The sequence below is a fragment of the Plasmodium vinckei genome (genome assembly GCF_900681995.1).
Source record: "Plasmodium vinckei vinckei genome assembly, chromosome: PVVCY_14".
In the NCBI taxonomy this organism is placed as follows: domain Eukaryota; phylum Apicomplexa; class Aconoidasida; order Haemosporida; family Plasmodiidae; genus Plasmodium; species Plasmodium vinckei.
Window position 1 is genome coordinate 213,977 of NC_051306.1, and position 25,420 is coordinate 239,396.

At 22.9% G+C, this 25,420-nt stretch overlaps 7 protein-coding genes across 7 annotated transcripts; 3 read left to right on the plus strand and 4 right to left on the minus strand.

The window, feature by feature from the left end:
* Positions 1 to 133: 133 nt before the first annotated feature.
* On the minus strand, positions 134 to 10,367 carry PVVCY_1400550 (conserved Plasmodium protein, unknown function; the record flags this gene model as incomplete). The annotated part of the gene is made up of 2 exons (XM_008624968.2): positions 134 to 298; positions 459 to 10,367. The coding sequence occupies 2 exons, from the start codon at positions 10,365 to 10,367 to the stop codon at positions 134 to 136; spliced, it is 10,074 nt and encodes a 3,357-aa protein (XP_008623190.2).
* A 1,386-nt stretch (positions 10,368 to 11,753) lies between these two features.
* Positions 11,754 to 13,576, minus strand: PVVCY_1400560 (AAR2 protein, putative; the record flags this gene model as incomplete). Its single annotated transcript, XM_008624967.2, has 2 exons — positions 11,754 to 12,019; positions 12,169 to 13,576. The coding sequence occupies 2 exons, from the start codon at positions 13,574 to 13,576 to the stop codon at positions 11,754 to 11,756; spliced, it is 1,674 nt and encodes a 557-aa protein (XP_008623189.2).
* A 549-nt stretch (positions 13,577 to 14,125) lies between these two features.
* PVVCY_1400570 (mitogen-activated protein kinase phosphatase 1, putative) lies at positions 14,126 to 16,384 on the plus strand (the record flags this gene model as incomplete). The annotated part of the gene is made up of 1 exon (XM_008624966.2): positions 14,126 to 16,384. One exon carries the CDS (start codon positions 14,126 to 14,128, stop codon positions 16,382 to 16,384), a length of 2,259 nt encoding a protein of 752 aa, XP_008623188.2.
* Positions 16,385 to 16,724: 340 nt separating this feature from the next.
* Positions 16,725 to 17,846, minus strand: PVVCY_1400580 (membrane integral peptidase, M50 family, putative; the record flags this gene model as incomplete). The annotated part of the gene is made up of 2 exons (XM_008624965.2): positions 16,725 to 16,932; positions 17,062 to 17,846. 2 exons carry the CDS (start codon positions 17,844 to 17,846, stop codon positions 16,725 to 16,727), a joined length of 993 nt encoding a protein of 330 aa, XP_008623187.1.
* A 1,972-nt stretch (positions 17,847 to 19,818) lies between these two features.
* Positions 19,819 to 20,430, plus strand: PVVCY_1400590 (conserved Plasmodium protein, unknown function; the record flags this gene model as incomplete). Its single annotated transcript, XM_008624964.2, has 1 exon — positions 19,819 to 20,430. The coding sequence occupies one exon, from the start codon at positions 19,819 to 19,821 to the stop codon at positions 20,428 to 20,430; it is 612 nt and encodes a 203-aa protein (XP_008623186.2).
* Positions 20,431 to 21,161: 731 nt separating this feature from the next.
* Positions 21,162 to 22,028, plus strand: PVVCY_1400600 (conserved Plasmodium protein, unknown function; the record flags this gene model as incomplete). Its single annotated transcript, XM_008624963.2, has 1 exon — positions 21,162 to 22,028. One exon carries the CDS (start codon positions 21,162 to 21,164, stop codon positions 22,026 to 22,028), a length of 867 nt encoding a protein of 288 aa, XP_008623185.2.
* A 1,249-nt stretch (positions 22,029 to 23,277) lies between these two features.
* On the minus strand, positions 23,278 to 24,851 carry PVVCY_1400610 (conserved Plasmodium protein, unknown function; the record flags this gene model as incomplete). The annotated part of the gene is made up of 2 exons (XM_008624962.2): positions 23,278 to 24,116; positions 24,290 to 24,851. The coding sequence occupies 2 exons, from the start codon at positions 24,849 to 24,851 to the stop codon at positions 23,278 to 23,280; spliced, it is 1,401 nt and encodes a 466-aa protein (XP_008623184.2).
* Between the last annotated feature and the right edge of the window lie 569 nt (positions 24,852 to 25,420).

Genomic DNA, 25,420 nt, shown 5'->3' on the forward strand with positions numbered 1-25,420 from the left:
ATATAAACATTATAAATGCAATTACACATATATCACTCTAAATATGCATAAAATGGGGTACATGTATATATTTCTCATTTTTGAAAAAAATTAAAAATATTTAAATGTAAATAAACAAAATGACAAAGTATAATTATTCTGAATCGGTTATATTTCCCTTTTTGGCCAAAACAGTAGTTATATAGTCAACTAGGTTGTTATATTTTTTATCTTCCAATTTTTCCTTTAAAATAGTCATTTTAGCTTCATACTGATTTTTGTTGTTTATATCAAATAAATGGTAGGCGCATTTCTCTCCCTGTGTACGAAAAAAACAATTATAGAAAATGAAGTGAAATATATTTACATGGGCTCATGCATTTTATACCGGGAAATAAACAATGATTGAACTATAATAAAAATGTACAATATCTATATATTCATATAGTATATACAAATGATATTATGCAATATCTTACCAATAGCTTGAAAGCCGGAATTGTAGTGCTTATGCACATTAAAAGATTTTCAATGACAATCAAAAAGTTTGGAATATTTGTCATATATATGTCTGATTTCTTTTTGAACATATTTTTAATTGCTTTAAAATAATATCGATGTATTTCAATAGAAATCATAACAAAAGGAGGCAATTTTAACAAATTTAAATTGTTAAAAATAAAAGCTAAGCAATCATCGTCACATTTTGATAAGTTGTAAAAAATCTGGAAATTAATATTTTGTAAGTTAGTATTTCCATCTTTCAACATATTAATATATAATGTTTTGAAATTGTCCATAAAGTTATCTTTTTTCAATATATCATAAAAATTATTTACTTCACTTAAATGCAACATAAAATAATGTGTAGTTGCTTCTATATTGTCTTTAGTGGATAATGGTAATATTCCTTCTAAATATTGTTTTTTATTTGGTGCATGAAATAAGCACAATAATACATAAATTTTGCATGAATAAAAAGATATTTCATTATTCGCATGATTAAATAATGGCTTAATACATGTAATAATTTTATTTAAGATGTTTTTAATATTTAAATCACTATTATTTAAAATATTTGATAATACCATTAATATTGTCATAGATTGGTGTAAACTAATTTGGACATTAATATTATTTAATAAGTCATTTACTAATAAATCTCCTCGTGTTAATTTTTTTTCTGATATAATATTTAATATATGTATAATTGGTTTTTTTAACTTTTCATTATTTAATGATTTTATAATGCAGGTTTGTAATTGTGGTATTAAGGGTTTTATATAATTGCTTCCTTTTTTAATTAACACTTCAAAAGTTGAAAAAATATATATTTTTGCTTGCTCTATATATTTATTTGTTAATATACGTATTAATGCCCCTGATGTTTTTAGAATAAATCCACTCGATATGTCTTTATTTGTATATAAAAATAGTTTTCTCAACGTATCAATAGCTTTTATCTTTATATCTGAATTAGGTGATAACAATATTACATTTGTAAATAAATTTATGAACGATGAAAATAATGGCTTGTTTAAATTTAATCCAACTAATTCATAATTATCATCAGGAATTTCATTAAAATTGCTATCTGTGCTATATTTATTAATAATACTATAAAACGTATCAATGTAACTATAAGAGCTATCGATTTTTTTAACTAATTCGATTAAATACATATAAATAATACAAGATATTTCTAATACATTTTTATTTATATCCACAAATGCATATTTGGACAAGGCAGTAAGATAAATTTCTATTCTATACTCATTTAGTATATTTATTTTTTTGCGAATAGTTTTTTTTTTATTTATAACGTTTTTAATTGTATTTCCGTGATTTACACTTTCTAATTGTGCTTGATGCTCATTGCTAGCCAAACATATATCTCCTTCATTTATTGTATCTAATAAATATTTAAAAATAGATAAAATTATTTCCCGTACCTTTCCATAAAAATTGGCATATTCGCATTTATCTTTTAATTCGTTTAATTTCTCTCCACAAATAACTTTTGAATATTCTTCCAATGCGTGTATTTCCTCATTGTTTTTATCCTCACCAGTTTCTTCACATTTATATTTTTCTATATTACTATATGACAAGTCTATTTTACAGTCATATTTTTTCAACTCAGAAAATAAAATTTCTGTTAAGCTATCTATATTTCTTTCATTAATATTTTTCAAAAATAATTTCAAGCAAATTATTATTTCTTCGAAATTTATACTATTTTCTTGTTTATATTTATATAGTTCCTTAAACTTTGGATCTTTTTCAGCATTATTATAAATGTCAGAATTTTCATGTTTATCATTACTATTACTTCTTGAATTGGGATCAATCTTATTTATTTCCTTTTCAGATTCACTCAAGTTTCCATTATTATTCATCTTCCTTCGAATATCACTATCCCTGTTATTATAATTCAATTCCACATTTGAGTAATTTTTAGTATCATATGAATAATTATTTGCATCCTTTAAATTAAAAAATATTAATCCGATAAAAATATGAATAATCTTGACAAACAAATGAGAATATGAATCTAACTTAGCATATGAAACATATGATAATAATTTCAATTTTCCGACATTGTATGGAGGGGTTAAAGCACTGGAAACCAGATAGTCGATTACTAAATCTGTGTGGATATTTAAAAAAAATTTTATACTTTTGAAACTTATTAATTCGTCAGAAATAGAAGCGTTGGTACTATTCTTATCGTCCTTCTTATTATTAACTATTGTGTCAACTAATTCAGTGATAATATCTTTCAAAACATGCTTATCAATATTTACTAATAATAATGATAACAATTTAATTATATCTGATGCGTTTTTATTACATGCTAATTCTTTTATCATGTAAATAATATCATGTATGTAATTTACTATTATATTATTGAATTTGCCTTTTGAAAATATTTCATAAAATCCAAGAGATATTCCTTTTTTTATAGATAAATTTTTTGTCGTTTTAAAATCTTTAATCATATTCTCTATTATTGTGTTTAAGGAATTCGAATCTGTTTTGAATACTAAATCTCCTAATGCCAATGCACTAATATATTGTTTCGAGTTATTTTTTGATGATAAATTTTGAGTTATTTTTTTTAATAATATGGGCCACATTTCCTGTAATATTCTTTTGTTTACAAAATTCTTATATATATTATAAGATGTTTGTCTAACATTGATATTTTTATCATTTTTCATTATACATATTAATGATAGCATAAAATAAAAACGCTCGTGTAATACGTGTAACCTTCCTACATCCTTCTCCTCTTTGTTTATTTCTAAATTTTTCTCAATTAATATATTTAGCAATAATACACTATCTTTTCGTATTCTCCAATATCTATTATATATCTTATTTTCAATAAATTTCAAAATTAATGATGTATTATTTTCTGAATAAACATTTATTAATACTTTGCAAGCTCTTAATGTAATATCTCGTATTTTTTCATTATTATCATTTAAACATAACATCATTTTTTGGAATATCTTTTTTAAAAATTTCTCAGTATAATATGGTTCACATTCAGGCATATAAATGAAAAAACCAATTAAACCCTCTTTGGAATTATCATCATTTATTACTTTCTTATCGTATATTAAATTCCAGTTAATTAAATCGTCGTCAAATTCTAAGCAATAATTATCATCCTCATTCTTTTCTATTAAATAATATCCATTTAAATAATAATCTCTATCCCCTTTGTTTAATAATTCATCATTATTTTCACTCATTTCATCGGTAAATGCGTCATCATCATCTTCTTCATCATAATCACTACCATCTTCTTTTTCATATTCTTCACTAAATTCATCTTCATTATCTTCATCAAAATCGGATTCTTCATAAGAATTATCACTCATGTCTTCCTCCTCATTTTCTTCATCCTCATCTTCAGCATCATATTCTTCATCTTCCTCACTTATGTTCTCATAGCTATCCACACTACTGTTTTCGTCATCTTCAATTTCCTCAGAATAATCTTCATCATCTTCTGAGTAATCTGATTCCATCTTAAATTTATTTGTGACCTTTTCTTTCTTTTTCCTTCCTTTCAACTCTTTACTTCCTGAACCTTTTTTACCTTTATTATTTTTTTCAGTATTTTCCTTCAAACTTTTTTTCAACTGACTATTCTTTGCCTCTATATATTTCTTAACATCAATCATTCGAACCATCTTTGAAATAAACTTATAAGCTATGCCTTCAGAGCATTTAGATAAAATTGAGCATAAGCACAAGGAGGCACCACTTTTTTCAACTAATGATGTGGTGGTTAATAAAATATTAAATATATATTGTATATAATATAATTTTTTGTTGATATCTAAAAACTGGGAAATATTTCCTACTGATTTAGCTGTAAGGTATCGTATTTCTGGTATTGCATCATTTAATAAAATTGCCAATGTTTTAAATATGCTATCAAAATATATAATAAATAGGGGTTGATTATTTACCAGGTGTATTAAAAAGTAAAATATTTGCAGCGATTTTTTCTTTATATCTAGCCTTATATTGTTAATACCCTTTTTAATTATTGGAAATAACAAACATAAAGATACATCATTAATTTTATACTCAAAAGATATCGATGCAAACATATCTAAAAAATCACATAAATGATTATCATTTGGTGAATATATACATAATAATAATTGCCTACTAATATTTTTTATTTCCATATTTGTTATATTCTTTTCAAGTTTATTAAATATTTTAATACATATTTCTTTTACTTTTGCATTTGTATCTGAAACTAATTCGCATAATGTATTTATTAAACTTACTAAAGTTTCATTGTCAAGATTATTTATTATATCAAATTTAGAAATAATTAAATGTAGTATATCTAAATATGCTATTATATCCTTACTTTTTATACTCTGATTTTTTAAGTTAAATATAATAAACGGCATAATCTTTTTCAAACCATATATTCCTATATCATTTAATATCTCTTCTACAACATTTATACCTAATACCCTTATGTTATTTACATTGTCTTTATAGCATTCTAATAATAATTTAAAATTTTTCAAGATGTATGGTTCAAATTTATGTTTTAATACTTTAAACAAACACCCATATGTTAAATAAAAACTTTGTCTTTTAATTATATCTTCTGAGTTAATATTCGAATTAATCTTATCCAATATATTATAACTTTTTAGGATACTCATTCCGTGCGCCTTTATAACACTACCTAATAATAGACAACATCCTTTTCTAACTTTTAATTCTTTGTTACTAAATAATAAGCTAAATATTTTTTCTATCAGTATACTAACATCATATTTTTCTAAATAAATTAGGCTATCTATTGAAACACCTGTTATTGATGATTTTTTCGCATTTTTCGATTTCTTCTTACTCTCTTTACCATCCATATTATTATTACTATTTTTTTTGTTACTCTTTCCAGTTTTATCATCAATAGATGCTCCTTTCGCTTTATTGCTTTCACCATTTATGTTATATTCAATATCTTCATTCTCCTCATCATCATTATTACCCTCCATTAAATTTTCTATAAACTTGGGTATTATATTGCTAATTTCAATTTGCGTAAAATTATCCGTATCCTTATGTAATATTTGCTCTATTAATTTGTTCAACAATTCTAATGATTCTTTTTTTAAATTCGATCCTAAGCATCCATAAAAAATTACAACGATTAAATCTACAGTGTTTTTATTTTTACTTTTTTTATTATCTCGATATTTATTCAAAACGTTATATATTTTCTTAAATGATTCTTCGAATAATTCCTTGCTGATATTTTTCTGCGATTCATTATTATTTCTACTATTGGATAGCATTTCCATATCATCGTCAGACGATAAGAAATCCGATTCACTATTTTCTTCATCGTTATAATCATCACTTATGCTCATTGCATCTCTATTATAGCTATTAAAACCAGATTTATTCCCCTTTCCATTTTTTTGTGATCTTTTCATACATTTTAACAAATATTCATTGTATTTATTAATAACAGAAGTACCACATAAAATTACATAATCTTTTATTTTGCCTACATCCGCCTTTTCTTCTAAACATAAGCCCAATAAAAAGTTTAGAATAAATTCGACATCATCAATAACATTAATATAATAACATTTCGCTAGCTGATCTATAGTTTTTAAAATACCAATTTTACCATACTCCTTAAATATTATATATTTAGATGTCAATTGCAAGATTAAATCTTTGGTATTTTTTTTATCGATCGAAAATACTATTGTTTTACATACCATATCTTGAAAATCAGAACATTCTTTTTGTAACAAATCTATTAATTTATTCTGATCAGAAATAGATGTAATGTTCAAATTCAATATTATTTCTTTGCACATCTTTTGTGTATCTTTATTATAATCATTTTTAAATATATTAATATATAAGTGTATAAATTCATCATTAAACATTTCCACAATAGACTCCTTAGTTTGATCATTATATATATCTCCATCACTATTACTGCAAAAATTGTCTATTACAAATTTATTCAACGATTTGATAATAACATATCGGCGTTGTTCATTATCCGTTATGCATAATTGTAAAAATTGCTTTATATTTTTTTGGTTTAATAAATATGAATTAAAATTGTATAAAAATGATTCAAGCTCCGTATCTAAATCTGGATATTTATCAAAACATATTTGTAAGCATTTGATAATATCCCCACCATTTATCTCCGTTTTAGAATACAACAAAATATCCAGCGTTTTTAATATATTTAATGTGGCATCTTTATCATTAATAATATTAATACTGTTAAGAATTATAGGAAATAAAAATAATGTCAATACATAGGATATTTTTTTGTTAATATTAAAAGAACTAAATATCAATATAGCTGAATCATCACCCTTATTATATTTACTTATATTATACAGACATCTAGTAATTTTATCTTTGCATATTAACATTTTAGTACTAATCATATTACTAATAATTACATTTAAATACTTTTGAGAATATCTAGATGTTAAATCATTTTTTAAAAATGCCATTATTTTTTTTATAAAAATATTTATATGGCTTGTATTAAATATGTCACTAATATAACTCATTTCTTTAATACAATTTAATATAAATTTATTTCTTTCGATCACTTCATAAACCCTTTTACGTATGATGTTTTGTTTTTTTATTTCTTCAAGTTCAAGATCTTCTTTTGTTAGCCCTTTTCCTTTTACACCCTTTTTATTCTTAGGAGCATTTGTATTGGCTTGTTTTTTCATTTTATTTAATTCTTCTTCCATAATTAATTCAGCAGTCTCTTCATCATACATTGAAAATAAATGTTTATTTCTTTTTATGTTTTTACTTTCAACTGTAGTTGTTGCCTGGTATACATTTCTATCAGAATATAACGTATTGTATTGGCATTTACATATTTCTATTTCTTCTTCATTAATATTCTTTACACTATTCTCATCTAGTATATCAATTAAGCTACTTGTAAATGCTATTAACTTATTTTTTATATTATCATCTTTTATTGTGATCAAATTTCGCCCATTTGATCGAGCATCATGATCTGTACTCACACTGTTCTTTTTTGAAATATGGCAAATAGTTTTTTCTTTCTTTTTTATGCAAATTTTATTATCACGGTTTAATGCATATTCGTCAATCTCCTTTTGTTTTCTATCTTTTGCAAACCCATTTTCATCACTCTCATCATTATTTAATAAGCAAAACGCTTCAATCATGTTGAAGCAAACTTTTTTGTGTAATTTATTACTATAATAATTTGAACCTTTTAATATAAAAGCTAATACTGTATCTAAGTTAACTTGGTTTAAAATTTTTCTTGAAATTACATTTTTCATTCTTCTTCGAGTTAAATAGCATTTCATATTCTTATAATAAAGCTTTTCATGACAAAAACATAAAAATAATAACATGTAGACATTTTCTTTTTCAATATGATCCATTTCAACGTTTTCGGCATAAGAAAATAATATATAAATAAATTTCTTTAAAACATATGTATTATTATTACGATATTTATCTGTATCCCAATACATATATAAATATATATAAAAATGATAAACAAATAATTCATATATTTCCTTTTTCATTAGCAATATATCTAATACAACTTCAAAATCTTCGATATAATTTTGATATTCGTTATTACCTTCATTAATTATTTTACCATTTTTTAAGCTCAATGTATACCCTTGGAAACTTTTTTCAGCTTTTCTATATATATCGCTTTTTTTGTCATATTTATTTTTTTCTAAATAATTAAGAAAACCAAAAATAATTCCAAAAATTAGCACATGCAAGTTGCCTAATTTTTTATTTTTATCTTCAATTTGTTTAGTTCCTAATTGTGGTATAGGAATACCCTTTTTACCTCCTATTTGAGAAATACTCTCACTTTTTTTACTTTCAATTCGAGAACCAGTTTCACTTATTTTATCTGATGGTTGTCTTACTAAATCCGTCATCTTATTTTCCTTATTAATTTCCTTGAACAATACATTTTGAAAATGCATTGAATTTATTTCATCAAAACAAATATATTTTACAAAATCTTTATTCACCTTGCCGATATACTCAACGAATAAATTTTGATCCTCATTAACCATTTGCTCAAGCAATAGTAAAAGGGAATACAAATAAAAGAAAAACTTATTCGAAGGAATATTCTTAATTTCATTTATATCATATAGATAAAATATATTGTCTTTGTTATATATACTTTTATTCACACCTTCAGTAATGTAAGAATTAATATTCTTAACAGATGATAAATGCTTACTTTTAATTAGCAAAAGAAGAAATAAATTCGTTCCAAATACATATTTCAATACTTGTTTTGTTAAACATAAATTTAATAAATTTTTTATACAAGTTAAAAATTTTTCATTTGTATCTATAATGTTAGCAGAACCAATATAATATAACAATGCTTCATATAAAAACTTTTCATTTGTTTTCCCAAATTTTTCCATAATCTCAAAAACTGAATTAGAAAAAGTTGAATATATTTCTTTATCATTTTTCAAAATACATGAAACTGTTCTCAAAAATGATAAAGCTTCTAATTGTACATCTTCATTTAAATCGTTTTTTAAATATTTTATTATCATATTTTTATTTGATAGAATAATATCTTTTATTTCTTTACTCTTTTCCATAGATAAAAGATATTTTACACTTTTTAAAAAAATTATTTTCTCATTAAATTTTACTAAGTTTAATTTAACACTATTTTCAAATAACTTTTTTAATATTACATCGTTATCATTGTTTATGTGGAATTTATAAAAAATAATAAAATATAATATATCACAATTATCCATACTTTTATTTTTTTTCAAATTTATAACTATTTCTAGCAAGTTATCTAAATGCCCTTTATTATACAATTCGCAATAATAATAAAAAGCAGATGCATTTTTTAAGGCTACTTCGTCATATCTATGATAATTATTTAGTATTGTATCAAAAATACTTTCATCACTCCATGCTTGAAATATATATTTAAATGATTTATTTATTTTTAATAATATTTCTTTATTTGAACTTAAAAGATTAATAAATCCTTGTGATAACGTTTTTATATATTTTTTATTATCGTTTATATAATTGTAACTATTATTATATCTACTTAAAAACTGTCCAAAGGCTTCTACAACAATGTAATAAATTCCTTTTCCATTCGTACTACAATTACACAGCTGTAAAAAATTATTAAATCGTTTATCGGCGCCTTCTAACATTTCTTCACCACCATTTGATTTGTTTACACTTTTGATGTCATTTTCTATATCATCATTTTTACCTATATTAACAAATATGCGTATCAATTGTTTTATTATATTATTTTTTATCAAACGATATTTTGTATTTAACTCTTCTAATTTATCATTACTATAGAATAAATTATCTAAAAATTCTAAACAACTTATAAATAAATTATTAAATGATGTTAATTCTTTTATATCTTTTAATAAATTCGCATATTCTGAACAAAAGAAAAATATTTTCTTACAGACTAATGCTTTATTAAAATTGTCAATAAAGTGTGTTTTACTATTTATTCTTTTCAATATATATATATACAAATTATTTTTCAATTTCTCATTATCTAATCCATTTATAACTTTTGATAGTAAATGTAAGCATATAGATAGATTATTTTTTATATAATTTGTGTCTTTAGTAAAAAATAACAAATTAACAAGCTCAACTATTTCTTGTTCATTATTGCTGCATAATATATTCTTAATCGCATCTTTATAATATTCAAATTTATCTCTTTTTATTTTATCCTTCAAATATATAAAATTATATATTTCTTCTATGTTAGTGCCTTCTTTTTCCATTTTACAAAATGGTGTATCAAGAAATTATAATTAATGTAATATTAAAACATTAACGAAATAACTTATATAACTTTTTGTAATATTTTTTTGATATTTAATGCAAATGCAAATAATAATAACAATAGAAAAGTATAATTGAATGATAAATACAAAGGTTATAAATGTGAGGGGAATAGCTATTGTATATATGTCATATTATGTTCATAAGTTCATTTTTCTATATATATAACACGATTTTGATTTTATATGTGCATATACAGCTTTTTGTTCATTTATGTTAATTAAAAATGTAGGAGGAGTTGTATACTTTAAGCATATATTTGTACTAGCTAATACCAACTCCTACAATTTGATAAGCTACATTTGATGTTCCTCACAAATGTATGAAAAATATAAGCATATATACGTATATATGTAAAATATTGCTTATTTAAAAAATTCCACACGTTTGTGTATAATTAAAGTAATCTTTTATGTATTAATTATAATGATTTTGTATTATTGCTTAGCGTTTTCCTTTGTTATATTTTTATCTATAAAATCTAAAAAAAATTAAATGTAAAAAAGCATGAAAGCTATTTTTTTATGCTTAATTCATATTTTTTTTAACAAAATATTTTCAGTATTATCTTTAATGTTTTTCTTTTTAACATCACTGCTAACTAAAATATTTTTATTGTAATAATATTTTATGCAGAATATAATTTAAGTAACATTCTTTAATAAATAAACATATTCAGTGCATGTATTTTATACTAGTAGATATCTTAATTTTTATTCAAAAATAGAACATATTTGCTTTCAATAACAAGTTTATATTATTATCTTAAAAAACATATTATACATATATAAATGAATACATGTGCATATATAAATACAATGTATACCCCAAACTTTAGAAAAGTGGGGGAAACAATGTGTATAAAAGTTTATAGCATTTTTTCTACGTCATTACATAACATTTATTCTTGACTATTTTTTTTTATAAAAAAAATGAATAAAAAAATTGATAAGAAAAAACGTACGGAATATATACAAGGGTACAAAAACAAAATAAAAATTAGCAAGTAATTATTCTCTATGCATTGTATATTTTATCTTAATGCATATATTTAAATAATCATTTTATTAATACTTATATAAAACATAGTCTTCAATTAGAACTTCTCATTAGCTCTATTAAGGCTTCAAAGAATTTATATATTCAAAATGAAAAAGGAAAAAATATATTTAATGGCATATGCAAAAAATCTTAACAAAATGGGTGAAAAATAGCACATCCCAATTATTGGCATTACTTCATTTTGGATCATAAAGAAATTTATATATGTTTTAAGAGCTTTATTATGATTTTTTATTTTTTGTACTGTTATAGAATGATCATTTTTAGTCATCATTAACATACGTTGGCTGATATTCCTCATATACAAAAGATAGATCTGGGATATGCAGACCTAACTTGTTATAAATAATTGCATCTATTGAATCAACCACACTTTTTATATTTTCATTAATATCTTCTATATTGCTAATTATATCAAAAATATTATAAACTCCAAAAAGAATGAAACTGTTTTCTTTATTATCAAAAAAATCGTCACTCAAATAGCTTAAATGGATACTTACAACCTTTAATAATATTTCAAAGAAATCTATAAATAAAGAAAAAATACGGGGAAATATGCACTTCTTTTAACATATAAAATATATATCTACACTTATCCACTCAATATATTCCTTTCATAATTCATACGCACAATTTTACAATCATGTAGTGTAAACAAATAGAGACATATTTTACCTGTATGCTTAGTCACCAAAATTTGAGAATTCGAAAAAAGTTCAAACAAATTTCTCCACTGTATAAAAGATTGATAATTAAACCCTATATGAAATAGGATAAAAGAAAATTGAAATTCTCCTAAAATGTAAAAAAGTTTATTAGAATATTTATGGAATGCTTCTTTTTTTTCATCGTTATAATATATATATGTATATTCTTGTTTAATTATTTCTTCTAATATCCAAAATTTTTCTAAATTTATCAAAGTCAAATCTGAGGGAGTATACTTGTATTTATTATCAATATGAATACATTCGAAATAAGCTGTATTTTCCGTGTGGTTATCCATTTCATTATTTTTATATTCATTGTTTTCTTCCGAAACACCATCTTCCTTTTTATTGTTTTTACCATTATATAACTCGTCATTTTGTTCTTTTTCTTCATGCTTATTGGGCTCCTTTTTACTTCCCATGCTTGTAGGATATTTTGGAATTACAGAGTAAAACATGTATGGCTGATTATGAAAATTGATTTCACCTTTATTTCCACTATCTTTATCTTTTTTGTCCTCTTCTAAAAAAGATGAAGAAAATGTTTTATTAACAGGTTCTATTTTATTGATTACTTCATCATTAATATAGCTAGTTACACTTTCCCATATTTTTGTATATGTGTATGGATAAATCATAATAGAGTCTTTATTATATTTGATTAAATTATCATCCATAAAATCAATTTTATGAAGATCAAAAAAATATTTATAAATACTATTGTCTTCTTTTAAGTATTGAAAATTTTTATTTTTTAAGCTATATTTTAAGACTAGTAATTTATTTTTTGTATCAAAATAAACAAATCTACTGTTTCTCATTTCTTCACAATTGTTTTTTTTCATTTCATTCATTTTAAACTCTTTAGTTATATCATTTCGAGTACCAACTAATACATCATCACTCCAATAAAGAAAGTGGCTTCCTTTTGTTATAAATTTAATAATTTTATATGGTGTATCTATTGAAAAATTAGAATAATCTAATCCTACATTCAGTTTTATATTCCCCTTAAACGAACCATGTTTTTTACTACTGTTGTTTATTTTTCCAAAATTATCCTTTTTGAATGTACTTAATATCATTTCTTCAAATTTTTCATCAGTTAAATTTTTACTATCTATTCCAGGGTTTGCTTCATTAATTATTTCATCATTCAACTCTTCAATCATTTGTTCATTTTCTTTCTCCCAATTTATATTATCCAACAAACTTACTACATTATTCTCATCATTTTTATCTACATTCTTATAGACATCTTTTTCATTTTCCGTATCATAATCAATTACCAAAACAAGAGAACATTTATCATTATACAAAAAATAATTGTCTCCGTCATTCGGGTTTCCATTTGAAATGCCCGTTTCAATCATTCTGCTATTTTATTTGTTAATGGCGAAAATACTAAAAATCGAATATATTTTATTATCACTTTGCTTTAAAAAATTAAATGAAACATTTATTTTTTTTCCATAATTTTTACCGTTGCATTATTTTTTATAAAAATGCTTATTCTTCATTTATTTTCGTAACACATTTTTTTACTTCCTAAAATTATTTAATTGCATTTACCAAGTTGTGCATTTAAAATTTAATAAAAAAAAATGTATACAAAATTTATAATAAACAAATGAATAATAAAACATAAGGAAACATCCAAAAATATATATACATGCCAAATATAATCCCTATTTTTTATTCCTTATTGTTATTTTTTTTATATTCTCCCAAAAGGGGTCATATACTAAGGATACATGAATTACCACGTCAATAGAATGCAATACATTAATATCATATAATAATATATTTTTATATAATTGTTGTATTCCTTTTCTCTTTTTTTCGAATATAACACTTATAATATCCATTTCGTACGCCCCTCTGTTTTTATTTCAAACTTGTTTAGTCTTTTCTTGCAAAACATGATATATGATCCCATCGATTTCGAGGCTTTGAAAAAGGAAATCAAAAACGAAGAGGAAAATAATAACTCCAGAGCTGATAACCGACATAATCTCTTATCAAATGCAAAAATAAAATTCAAAATAATAAGTCCCTTCTACCTATATAATTATATGCAACTTCTTTTAGACCAGGGGAAAAATAAAAGTATATTTATCGTAGACATAAGAAATGGAAACTTCCATAATCAAGAATATATTAAAAATTCTATACACATAAGTGATACTAACAAAATAAATGGAATTAAAAATGAAATAATAAAAAAAAAAAACGAAAATATTAAAATTATATTTTATGATAATGAAGATGCTCAAGAACTAAATAAGTATCAAAATATTGTGGCTTTTCATTTTTCAGATCTTAAAGCTGATTTATATTTTTTAAAAGGAGGTTATACAAATTGGAAAAAAGAATTCTATTTTCTTTGCTTAAAGGGTGATCAAAAAGATGGTTCTATTCCTGCTACTATTGTAAATAATAATCTTAATATCATAACTAAGCATATTAATAGTGCCAGAAGTATCGACTCTTTGGCTCCATATATTAACTATCCCATAAAAATATGTGACAATGTCTATGTAGGAAATATGATCCATATTAATAATATGCTTGTATACAGATATTTAGAAATATCATGTGTATATGATTTTACTTCCTCTGGTTTTGCTGTGAAAAATAATAAAGATGTCAAATATTTAAGGTACAATACTACAAAAGGAGAATTTGAATATAAAAACACCCAAAAAGATGCCTCCATAAATTATATTACCTTTTTAGATAACAGTATGATTTATCATATTATAAGTAGTATGGTTTTAAACATAAATTTTGGCCATGTAGAAGACGATAAAATTGAAAATAATTCTGATAATGCTATAAACAAATCTGGACAAAATATATTAGAAAGTAATGCTATTATGAATAACAATAAGCATCAGCCTAATAATTTTAAAAAAAATATTTTAATAATATGCAATGATGGAATAAAAGAAGAATCAAACAAACAAAAAATCAACAGTATTAGTTTAATAATTTCGATGTGTTATATTATATATAGTAAAAAGTATAACCTTAATTTAGCAATTGCTTATATGATTAAAATATGCAATAATCTGAGTATAGCTTCTCAAACGAGAACGATTTTACAAAATTTTTACAACTACTTAGTACGAATTAATTTTAATATACATATAAACCCCTCTTCTAAGGATAATATAAATAATCGAAAATGTAAAATTGAAAATTCTAAAGATTCTTCTATTAATACTATGGATAAACCTCCTAATAATCATAATAACAGAGACACACAACAACCACAAATTAATAATTCAAATAAAGAAATAGTAATAGATGCTTTAAAAAATGAAGAACTTCTTAACTTAATTAAAAAATATGAAATAAATATTTCCCATATTCTACTAGATTATTCAAAGGAATATGTTGTTTACATAAATAAAGAATACATAATAGAAGATATTGAAATAATTGAAGAAAAAGCTCAAGAAATTGAATATACTTATTATGAATATTTAATTCAATCTCTGTTATATTACATATATAATAAAAAGGACCAAGATATAAACCATGATAAAATAAATAGTTTATTAAAAATATTAAAAAATATCAATAGTGATAATAAAATAGACAACTCATATAAATTCCCTTATTGCTCATTAATTTTAATAAACTTATGTAAAATCCTTAATTTTGAAAATTCAACTGAATTCGAAAATGCAGAAAAAATAAAATATGAATCGTATACAAATATTCAATTTGATATATTTTCCATATTATGTAATAGTATTATTACATGTATTGATTTTATTATATACAATTATGAAAATAATTGCAATTTTAAAATAACTTCAAAAGAATACGAATTAACGATAAAGACTACATCTCAGGACTTAAAAGATAAATCTATTGATAAAAATATTTATATGATATTTTTATCATTAAAATATTTATTAAGTGTTTTTTTCCAGTTTTATCTTCATCCGTCTATTTCGAAAAACAAATTTTCATATATAGACCAAATATATAATACACTACAACAAATTGATAAGTTCGCAGATTATTATTATTCTATTTTTAATATAAATATTAACTCATTTCTAAATAACAACTATAAGGCACAAATATGCCCCTTTGATTATTTGCCACTTTACCTTTCCGATATATTAAGGCCATTTATTATAATCACCAATTACCTGGAGTAAATTCAAGCCACCCCAATACATTTGCATTTTTAAGTTACATAATAGGGATTTTATTACATTTGCCTTTTTATCCAAAAGTTGGTTTATTGTAGAATTTTTCATTTGTTATATATATACAAATATCAAGTTTTAATATGTGATTTTCATTGTTTATTATATTTTTTGCTATTGTTTATATATCAATATTATGCTATTATTATTTAAAAATTTGGTTTTTTACGTTAAACATTCAAAAGATGAAAAAATAACACATAAATTTTTAAACAGAAAAATATATTATTTAAAAATAAAAAATGAAGCATATAATAATGCACACATTTGTGTAAATATTTTTAAAACATCATAGTTTTTTGAGATATGAATACAATGTTGGAAATGAATTGGCGCCATAGGCTGCATGATATATTGCAATTCCAAAAAGATCTTGTAATATGTAATTTGTAATTTTTGTGAAAAAAAGAAATTTTGTCTCAATAAAATTAAAATATATAAAAACAAGAAGTGGGCATATGTAAGATAAGAAGTTGTAAACAATCTCTTCGTTGATTCTAAAAAAAAACAAAAAAAAAATATGTGTAAAATGATACATTTTCATCTATTAAATAACTTTGTTAATGCAAATACATAATATCCAATCATATAAACAGTTAGGCAGCTTCATATTTTTTTATTTTTACAAGTCGTTTAAGAAATAAGGCAAATATGGCTCGATAATCCCCCATCCATCAAATCCAAGAATAGGGCAAATATTTAAAAGAAATGATTCTACTAGGAAAGATATTGATGTTGCTAAAGATACGAATAAAGCAGGGTGGGGCTTCACATTAAATTTTTTATTCTTTTTAAAAAATGTGTACATATTATAAAAAAAAACAAATAGTAAAATATATAAAATATCTGATATTGGCCCGGACAAAAATATAAAAGATAACTGAAATCTACTTCTTATAAAATGTAGTTGCAACCAATATAAATTTCCTGGTATACCAAATCCTGTTATAAATAATGTTACTAATGGTATTACCAACGTATGGAATATGTCCAAATAATTCAAAATGTCCAAATATAAATACCCTTTATATACCATAGTAATATCGCCATATTTATAAGCAACTAAAGCATGAGAAAACTCATGTAAACATAAAGATATTATAAATGAAAAAAATACAAACAAAACAAATATAGTATAAGAATTGTAAAAATATAAAATAAAAAAACAAATGGAAAGCAAATATGATATTGTTAAAAATAAATGCCCAATATAATAACCATTCATTGTAATTGATAAATGTATTACACTTATCAAAAATAATGGTAATAATGACAATATAAATGATAAATAACTTTGATGCTTATAATCCTCATAACTTTTTTCATTATGTATTAACAACCAATTACTTGATAAGTGCCTTTTCTCCGTTTGAATATCATTAAAATATGATATTATATTTCTTGAAGTCATCTTCCTTCCCCTTTTTTTCTTTTCTTTATCTTTTTCCCCCTTCTTTCCTACACATTATACTTCATGCTTATAAATTTATCATTTTAATGATATCTTCAATTACACTCATCAAATATGTTCGCTTTTTTCTTTTTTTAAAAATATTTATCTTTGGGTTCACATATAACTATGTTTTTATTCTTATTATTTATTTCTATAGTTTTATGCTCACCCTGGTTATTACCCTTAACAGATTTTTAATTATTTTTACAATAATTTACTTAATATATATCAGTACATATGTAATACATATAAGATTGTATCCTCATAGTTACTTTCCATTCTTATACACAACAATACATAACTTACCATTTAATCATTTAATTTTTATTTTGTTATGAATATATGCAATTTCTTTGTTAAAAAGTTATATTATACATAAGCAACTTTTTCTTAATGTTTATACATAAATGCGCCGTTTTGATATCGATATGTTTTATTTTTATAAATATTATATTACTGAATCCATTTTTTATTTTAATTTATGCTTATAATATATGGCACATTCTTACCATTTTTATTTCATATTAAAAATACACTTATTAATTTATATATATGTTTGTATATTTATTTATTATTATCTTTTTATTATTGATACAATTTTTGTTGATTAATTTTTTTTATGGTTACACCTTTTCTGACCAAGCCCCTTTTATATGTGATCATATTAATAGATTGAAAAATATGAGGGTAGCACCACTTACACATATTTGTGAATTAAAACAAGTAAAGAAATTCATTTTTAAATTCATTCATATATATTTATATTATCCTTGAGTGGGACTAAAAAACCATATATACAAAATAGCTAAATAATCTGATATTAACTATTCACTTGTATAACCATCCCTTAATACTATAAAAAACTATTAATTATATAACCTCTCATAAAATTTAAGTTAATAACATAAAGAAATGTAGGAATATGCTTGTCCAAGCTTATTGATTTATCAATTTATTCATGTGTAGAATGAATAAACAAGACTATTTTTAAATTTTTAAGCATATAACAAATTTATTATTTTGAAATTTTCAAAAATGATGAATTTGGATGTATATTGTGTTATAACCCCAAACTTATTCCAACATACTATTTCCACAAAATTTTGCCATATCCGAAATTTCTATCTTTGCATTCAAAATTAAATAAATGCATAACCATGATATTTTATTTCCTATCCTTTTATGGTTATTAAAAAAATCTAACATTAGTATATTAAATTAATATTATTTTTTTTCTCTCCTTTTTCAATTATTTGTCTCTCATATCGATTTAAAAAAACAAAAGAACAATTATATAATATTTTTCTCATTTGTGTATAGTACTATATATAATACAAATTCCCATATTAATATATACTTTATCATTCCTTTTAACGGTGTAAATATGACTATTCCCCTTGCTAATGCCATAACATATATTTCTTATATTAAGTAAAAAAGGTGCAAACAAAAATCTGTGCATGCTATTTAATATATGAGTATACAAATATATGCATACATATGTATTCTTTGTCCTAACAGAATTAATACATTCTCTAAAACGTCTTGTATTCCTATTTATTCAAACAAAATAATTTTTTAAAATAAAAATATGGCAATTATTTATTAAAAATTTTATATTTATTATATCAATGCAACCATAATTTTTTCTTGACATTTATTCGTTATCTCTTTTTTTTAAATATATTATGAATTACAAGTTTTATGAATTTTTTTATTTAAAAAAGGCATCATAATACCGTTATAGAAATCAAATAAAACATAATTATCTTTGGTATACTTAGCTTATTTTTGTCATTTTTTTAAATTATTTCAAATTATTCACTAAATAATTTTTATAAAGTTCCGTGTTTGTCATTTTTTCTGTGGAATACACATATATTATACATATAAATACACACACAATATATTCTTTCTTTATTTTATAAATATGCCGCATCATTTAACTTCTTTCGTTGCTGCCATAACGGGATCTATTAGTTCAGGCACATGTTGTGGATGTATACCCTTTACAATTTCTCCAGCCGTTACCCCTGTAATAGCTTCGTCGACGGCCCCTTTATCAGCAGCCATACCAAATACAGTAATACCAGGAGCAGTTGCATCTCAAGGTGCTGTATCTTCAAGCCCAATATTAACAAGTTCGATGGCATTTATTGCGCCATTTTTTGCCCCTTTGCTTGCGTCATTTTGGGATTTTTATAAAAAATATAATATTTTCGAAGAGCCCGAAGAATCCACAAAAGTAGATAAAATGTGCGAATGCGATTTAGCAAGTACACAAGAATTAAATCATCAAGTTCATAATTTCGAAAATCACGATAAAATTTTTAATCAAAATTTCACTTATGGTCAAAATATAGACAACAATAATAATTGTTGTACTAATAATACAGCCAATGAAAATCAAAATTTCGATATTAATGAAGATATTAGAATGGAAGGAATTAATAGGAAAAATTTTGATTCATTATTTTATGAAAAATCATCAGTAGCTAGTGAATGCTCTCATAGTTCATTTTTGGGTAATACAAACATATGACTTTTGTTCGAAATCAACTTCTTTTAAGTTTATATATTTAGTATTTTCTACTTTCTATTATATATCCATTTGTTTGTGAATAATGAGCAATGTCTTTTTCCCCCTTTTCCTCAAAATTTACACCTGCTTAACAAGGTTTGTAAATTAAAACTGTTAACTTTTACATTTTATTTTCAAAACAATATATATTTTTTATTTTTACAAATCCAACATTATTAAAATATTTTTTAAAAGCACTATATCTATATTCCATTTGTAAAAAAAATTATGTACACACAATTTCATGGCGTGTGCTGTTATTTTACAAGCGTAGCAAATGATAAAATTGTAATTAATCCCATTAGAATAGCAAAGAGGAAAAACATACATGCATATATATTTATTTTTAATAAACATATTGAAAGATAAACTATGCTAAATAATATGTTTTTTCACATAGCTTCCTACATATTTATATATAATGGCCTATTCGATATAATGAAAATAATTACATTCTATAAATGTATACATATAATGTATATACATAAATAACTTTGCATTTATTTAGGAATATCAAAATAATAATATCTTTTCCAATTCATACACCTTTTAATTCAAGTTTGGACTTAATCCTCCCATTAATTCTCATAAAAAAAAACCAAAGTAATATATGGCTATGAAAATAAATAAGCACACAAACTCAACAATACAATAGTATTTATATATCTTACACATTTTGAGTTAATCTAAAAATGGGCAATATAGAAAATCAAATTAAGCATATAGAAGACAATATAGCGATTAAGGAAAAGGAAATAAAAAACATAGATAATGAAATTAAACAAATAAAATATGCATCTAATCGGGTTTATGAGCAATTGATAAACCAACAAGATGTTTTATTAAAAAAAAAAGAAAACAATATATTAACAGAATTAAAAACAAATAAATTAAAGAAAAAAATAATTGATGCAGAAAAAGAAATCAATAATCTGAATGTAAAAATGAAATCTATCTTTCATGAGTTAAACAAAAAAAAAATACAAATTAATAAAAATACCTTAACTATTGAAAATATATGTTGCAACATAAATAAAAAATATGATATGTATGATGAAAGAAAGAATGCTATTATATCAATTTTAAATCATTTCCTCACAAAAAAAAAAGAAAATACCAAAGAATTAACAATACTACTTAATAAACAAGAATATAAAAAAAATATTGTAAAAAATAAAATTAATCAAATAAATGAAGCTATTGTTTTACTACATCAAAACATCATTATATTAGACAGTAAAATACTGTATAGTCTTTATATAATTCAAAAATATTTAGAGGGATTAATTAGATCAAATACTGTCATAAGTCAAAAATCGGATAAAAATTTCGATCCAATGACATACTTCAAAATAGTTAATAAAATAATAGAAAAACAAAAGGAGGAAGAGGGTGAAGAAAAACACAAAAAAAACAAAAAAGACATACCATATGATATTTATAACATTATAGGGAAGAAACAAAAAGTAAATAATATATCTTCCAAAAATAATGATGAACCAAAGTTAGGCGTTGAATTAAATACTCAAGAATTTATAGAACTCGAAAACTTTATATAGACATATTTATAGTGAACTGTTTTCTTGTCTCATTTTATTTAAAAAAAATAAAGTAATAAGATAAATCAAATGAATTAAAATAAACTAGTTATAATAATAAATTACCATGCTATATTATATGCATAACAGGATTTGAAATACATTAATTACAAAAAAATATAGAGATGAGAAATATGCATAAATGCAAACTTCTATATAGGCAATAAATTACTTAGACATAAAAATAAGAAAAATAATGTTTAATATAAACAAAATAAAATTGAATTTACAAAAAAATTCATAAGTTAAATGAAAATTAGGCACAATTATTACATGCTACTATTGATATAAAATTTTATTAATTGTAGCAAAATAAAAAAGCTATAAATACGAATTATGCAAAGTGTATAGAAAGATCATATCGATTTAATTATTAACAAGCAAATAAATTATATTCCAAACTTTATTAAATATTTTTGTTTTCTGCGTATAATTATGAGTGAATCATAAAATATGCACATATTTATAAGAAACTTTGGCTGATACTTTGTTTAATTGCCGAATGGTTTATTAATTTGATATTCTTGATATTCATAATAATTTAAATACTATTATTTGGACATTTTATATTTACATATTTGCAATTTAACTATTTACTTTTCACTTTTTTAAAAATGTTATACGTGGTTTTAATCTATATATAATTCAAATATTTTTATTCACATTTCTGAAAACATATTTCTTTATTTTCAATAAAATATATGTAAAGATATATATAGTTGCTTATAAGTACATACTACATGTTGTAGAATTGTTATATATGTGAATCTTTTAAAGGTAACAAGGGTGTTTTCTTTAAATAAATTACTCTATATTTTAATATCTTTATAATTTATATCAACTTCAAACATATAAAATAATTATGCTAATAATTGTATAAACAAAACATCATATAAATTACACCCAAATAATCTGTATTTATGCTCTTACATAAAACAAATGAGGGATAGGAGTGGAAAAAAATAATAAAAGTAAAAGCTATGGTTAAACAGCGCGAAAATTTATTCGCATAACTTCACATGTGCTATTATGCACAATATAATGAAGTGGGTTTAATCCAAAAGGGATAATTGTGATATATTTAAAAAATTAAATAATAGGGGGAAATAGTAAAACTACCAAAAATATATGACTTAATATCTCTTGGAAAAATTTATTGACTTTGAAATATATATAATATATTTACACATATTCATCTTATATACGAATTTCATTTTTCGTAATAAGACGGTTTTCTATTGAACTTATCCCCCATATAGTGATTGTATGGTTTGCTATTTTTATTCCAATGATTATTAAATGGTCTCTTTCTTGATTCCACAGATTGTGATCTTTCGAATCTTTTGTTATTATAATAATTTGGCGGAGATCGAGAACGGGAAGTTCTTTTTTTATATTTATTAAAATGCCCAGAATGTCCATTATTTGAAAAAGAGCCATGCGCATTATCATAATTCTTTCGACCTTTATCCTCTCTATAATAATAATTGTTGTTATTAGATATATTATTATCATTCCTAAATGAACTACCTTTGTTTCGTGGAAACTCATCATATGTTGGTTTTCTAAAAGGTTTTCTTTTATAACTATTCTTATCAATCATACGTTCATTAATATAAGAATATTTATTATAATAATTTTTTATAATATTATTATTTGGTTTATATTTGTTATTAATTGGATTTCCAAATGAAGTCCATTTTTCAAATTGTAACCAAACTCTTAAAGATGATTTTAAATTGTTTTTTGCATCTTCTTCATTTAAATAGCATGCTCTAATTAATAATATATTGTATCTAGATTTTTCATCTCGGCATGCCAAAGTAACTAAATGAGTCCCTTTATTTGCCCATATATCTGATATTTTTGGAATTTCAAAATTCGAATGCTCTTTTTTTAAGACATCAAAATAATTAGTTAAAAATTCTGATAACTCCTTTACACCCCAATCCAACGGTTTATATCTTCCAAAAACGCAAAGTCTTTTTCTTACTTCCATATCTTTGCAACTTCTTAAATCTTGATCATTTGGCCATTCCATTCCGTTATCTAAAAATTGTGTAAGTAAGGAAATGTATATCGAATTATGCATTATAGGTGCTTAAAAGCAAAAATAAATAAACTCACAAAACAAGCATGCTTATAAATATATTATATGCACACGTATCAACAGGACATAATATACTATATGTATTTAATAATGTTTCTCCTTATTTTCGTACTTTTTGGTGGAGTTAAAGAACGGGTCATCATTTTACTGTTATGTTTATTTTCTTCATCACTTCGTTTTCCTTTGTCTGAATTACCATCAGTGTCATATTTGTGTCCCCTTTCATTATCTTCCATATCATTTTTTTTGTAATATGGTTTAATGGATAAAACTATTTTTTTTTTATTTTTGTCACTTTTTAACTTACAAATAGACAAACTTTCAATTGTTTCTTTTGATGATCCGTCATGGCAAGCCAAAATTGCCAACGATTCATTTTTTATTAAATATGCATGTTCTATTAATGGGAATTGTATATTTTTATCAATAGCTAGTTTATAAAAATATTCTCGAAAAAACCATAAAATATCATCTTTTGTCCAATAAACTGGGATATTTGTTACTGTAACACATAATTCTCTTTTTATATTTTTATCATCAATATCATATAACCCAGCATTAATTGGCCATATTATTTTTTTATATGGTTTTTTATACTCGCTTCTTATCAATCCATGTTTCCTATTTTCGTAGTATGGTCTACTATCGTGGGCATCTTTTTCAAAATACTTCATTTGATTTAAAAAAAACAAATAATTTTATATTCTATATAATTTACTTTCTAATATACCACATTAGACATATATAATATCTTTTTGAGGATAAATTAAGGCTTTTTATACAAATTTATTTCAAAATTTTTTTTTATTTATTTATCGCTCATTTATGCCTTTTTTTGACAAAAAAAAAAACATGTTATATATAAAAGGAGAAAATATATTGGAAGTTACATTATACAAATATATATTTTGCGATTATTATAAAAAAATACATAATTTATATATCTACAATGAAATGTTTTATATAAAATATATAACTATTGTATCTTCTTATGAAATGTAAAATAAGCGCATAAAAAAAAATAATAAAAAGGTATGGAAAAATAAAAAAAAATTCACATTTATACCTTTGCTTTATTTATCAATATTCTGTATACGCATAATAAAAAAAATAAAAACAAAACAAGCCATTCAAAATTAAGAACTCGCTATTGTAAATGCTAATAATTTTTTTCGTTTCCAACAACCATCAAATATATTATAATTATACGTATTTAATTTTTTTTTTTTTATTTAATATTAGG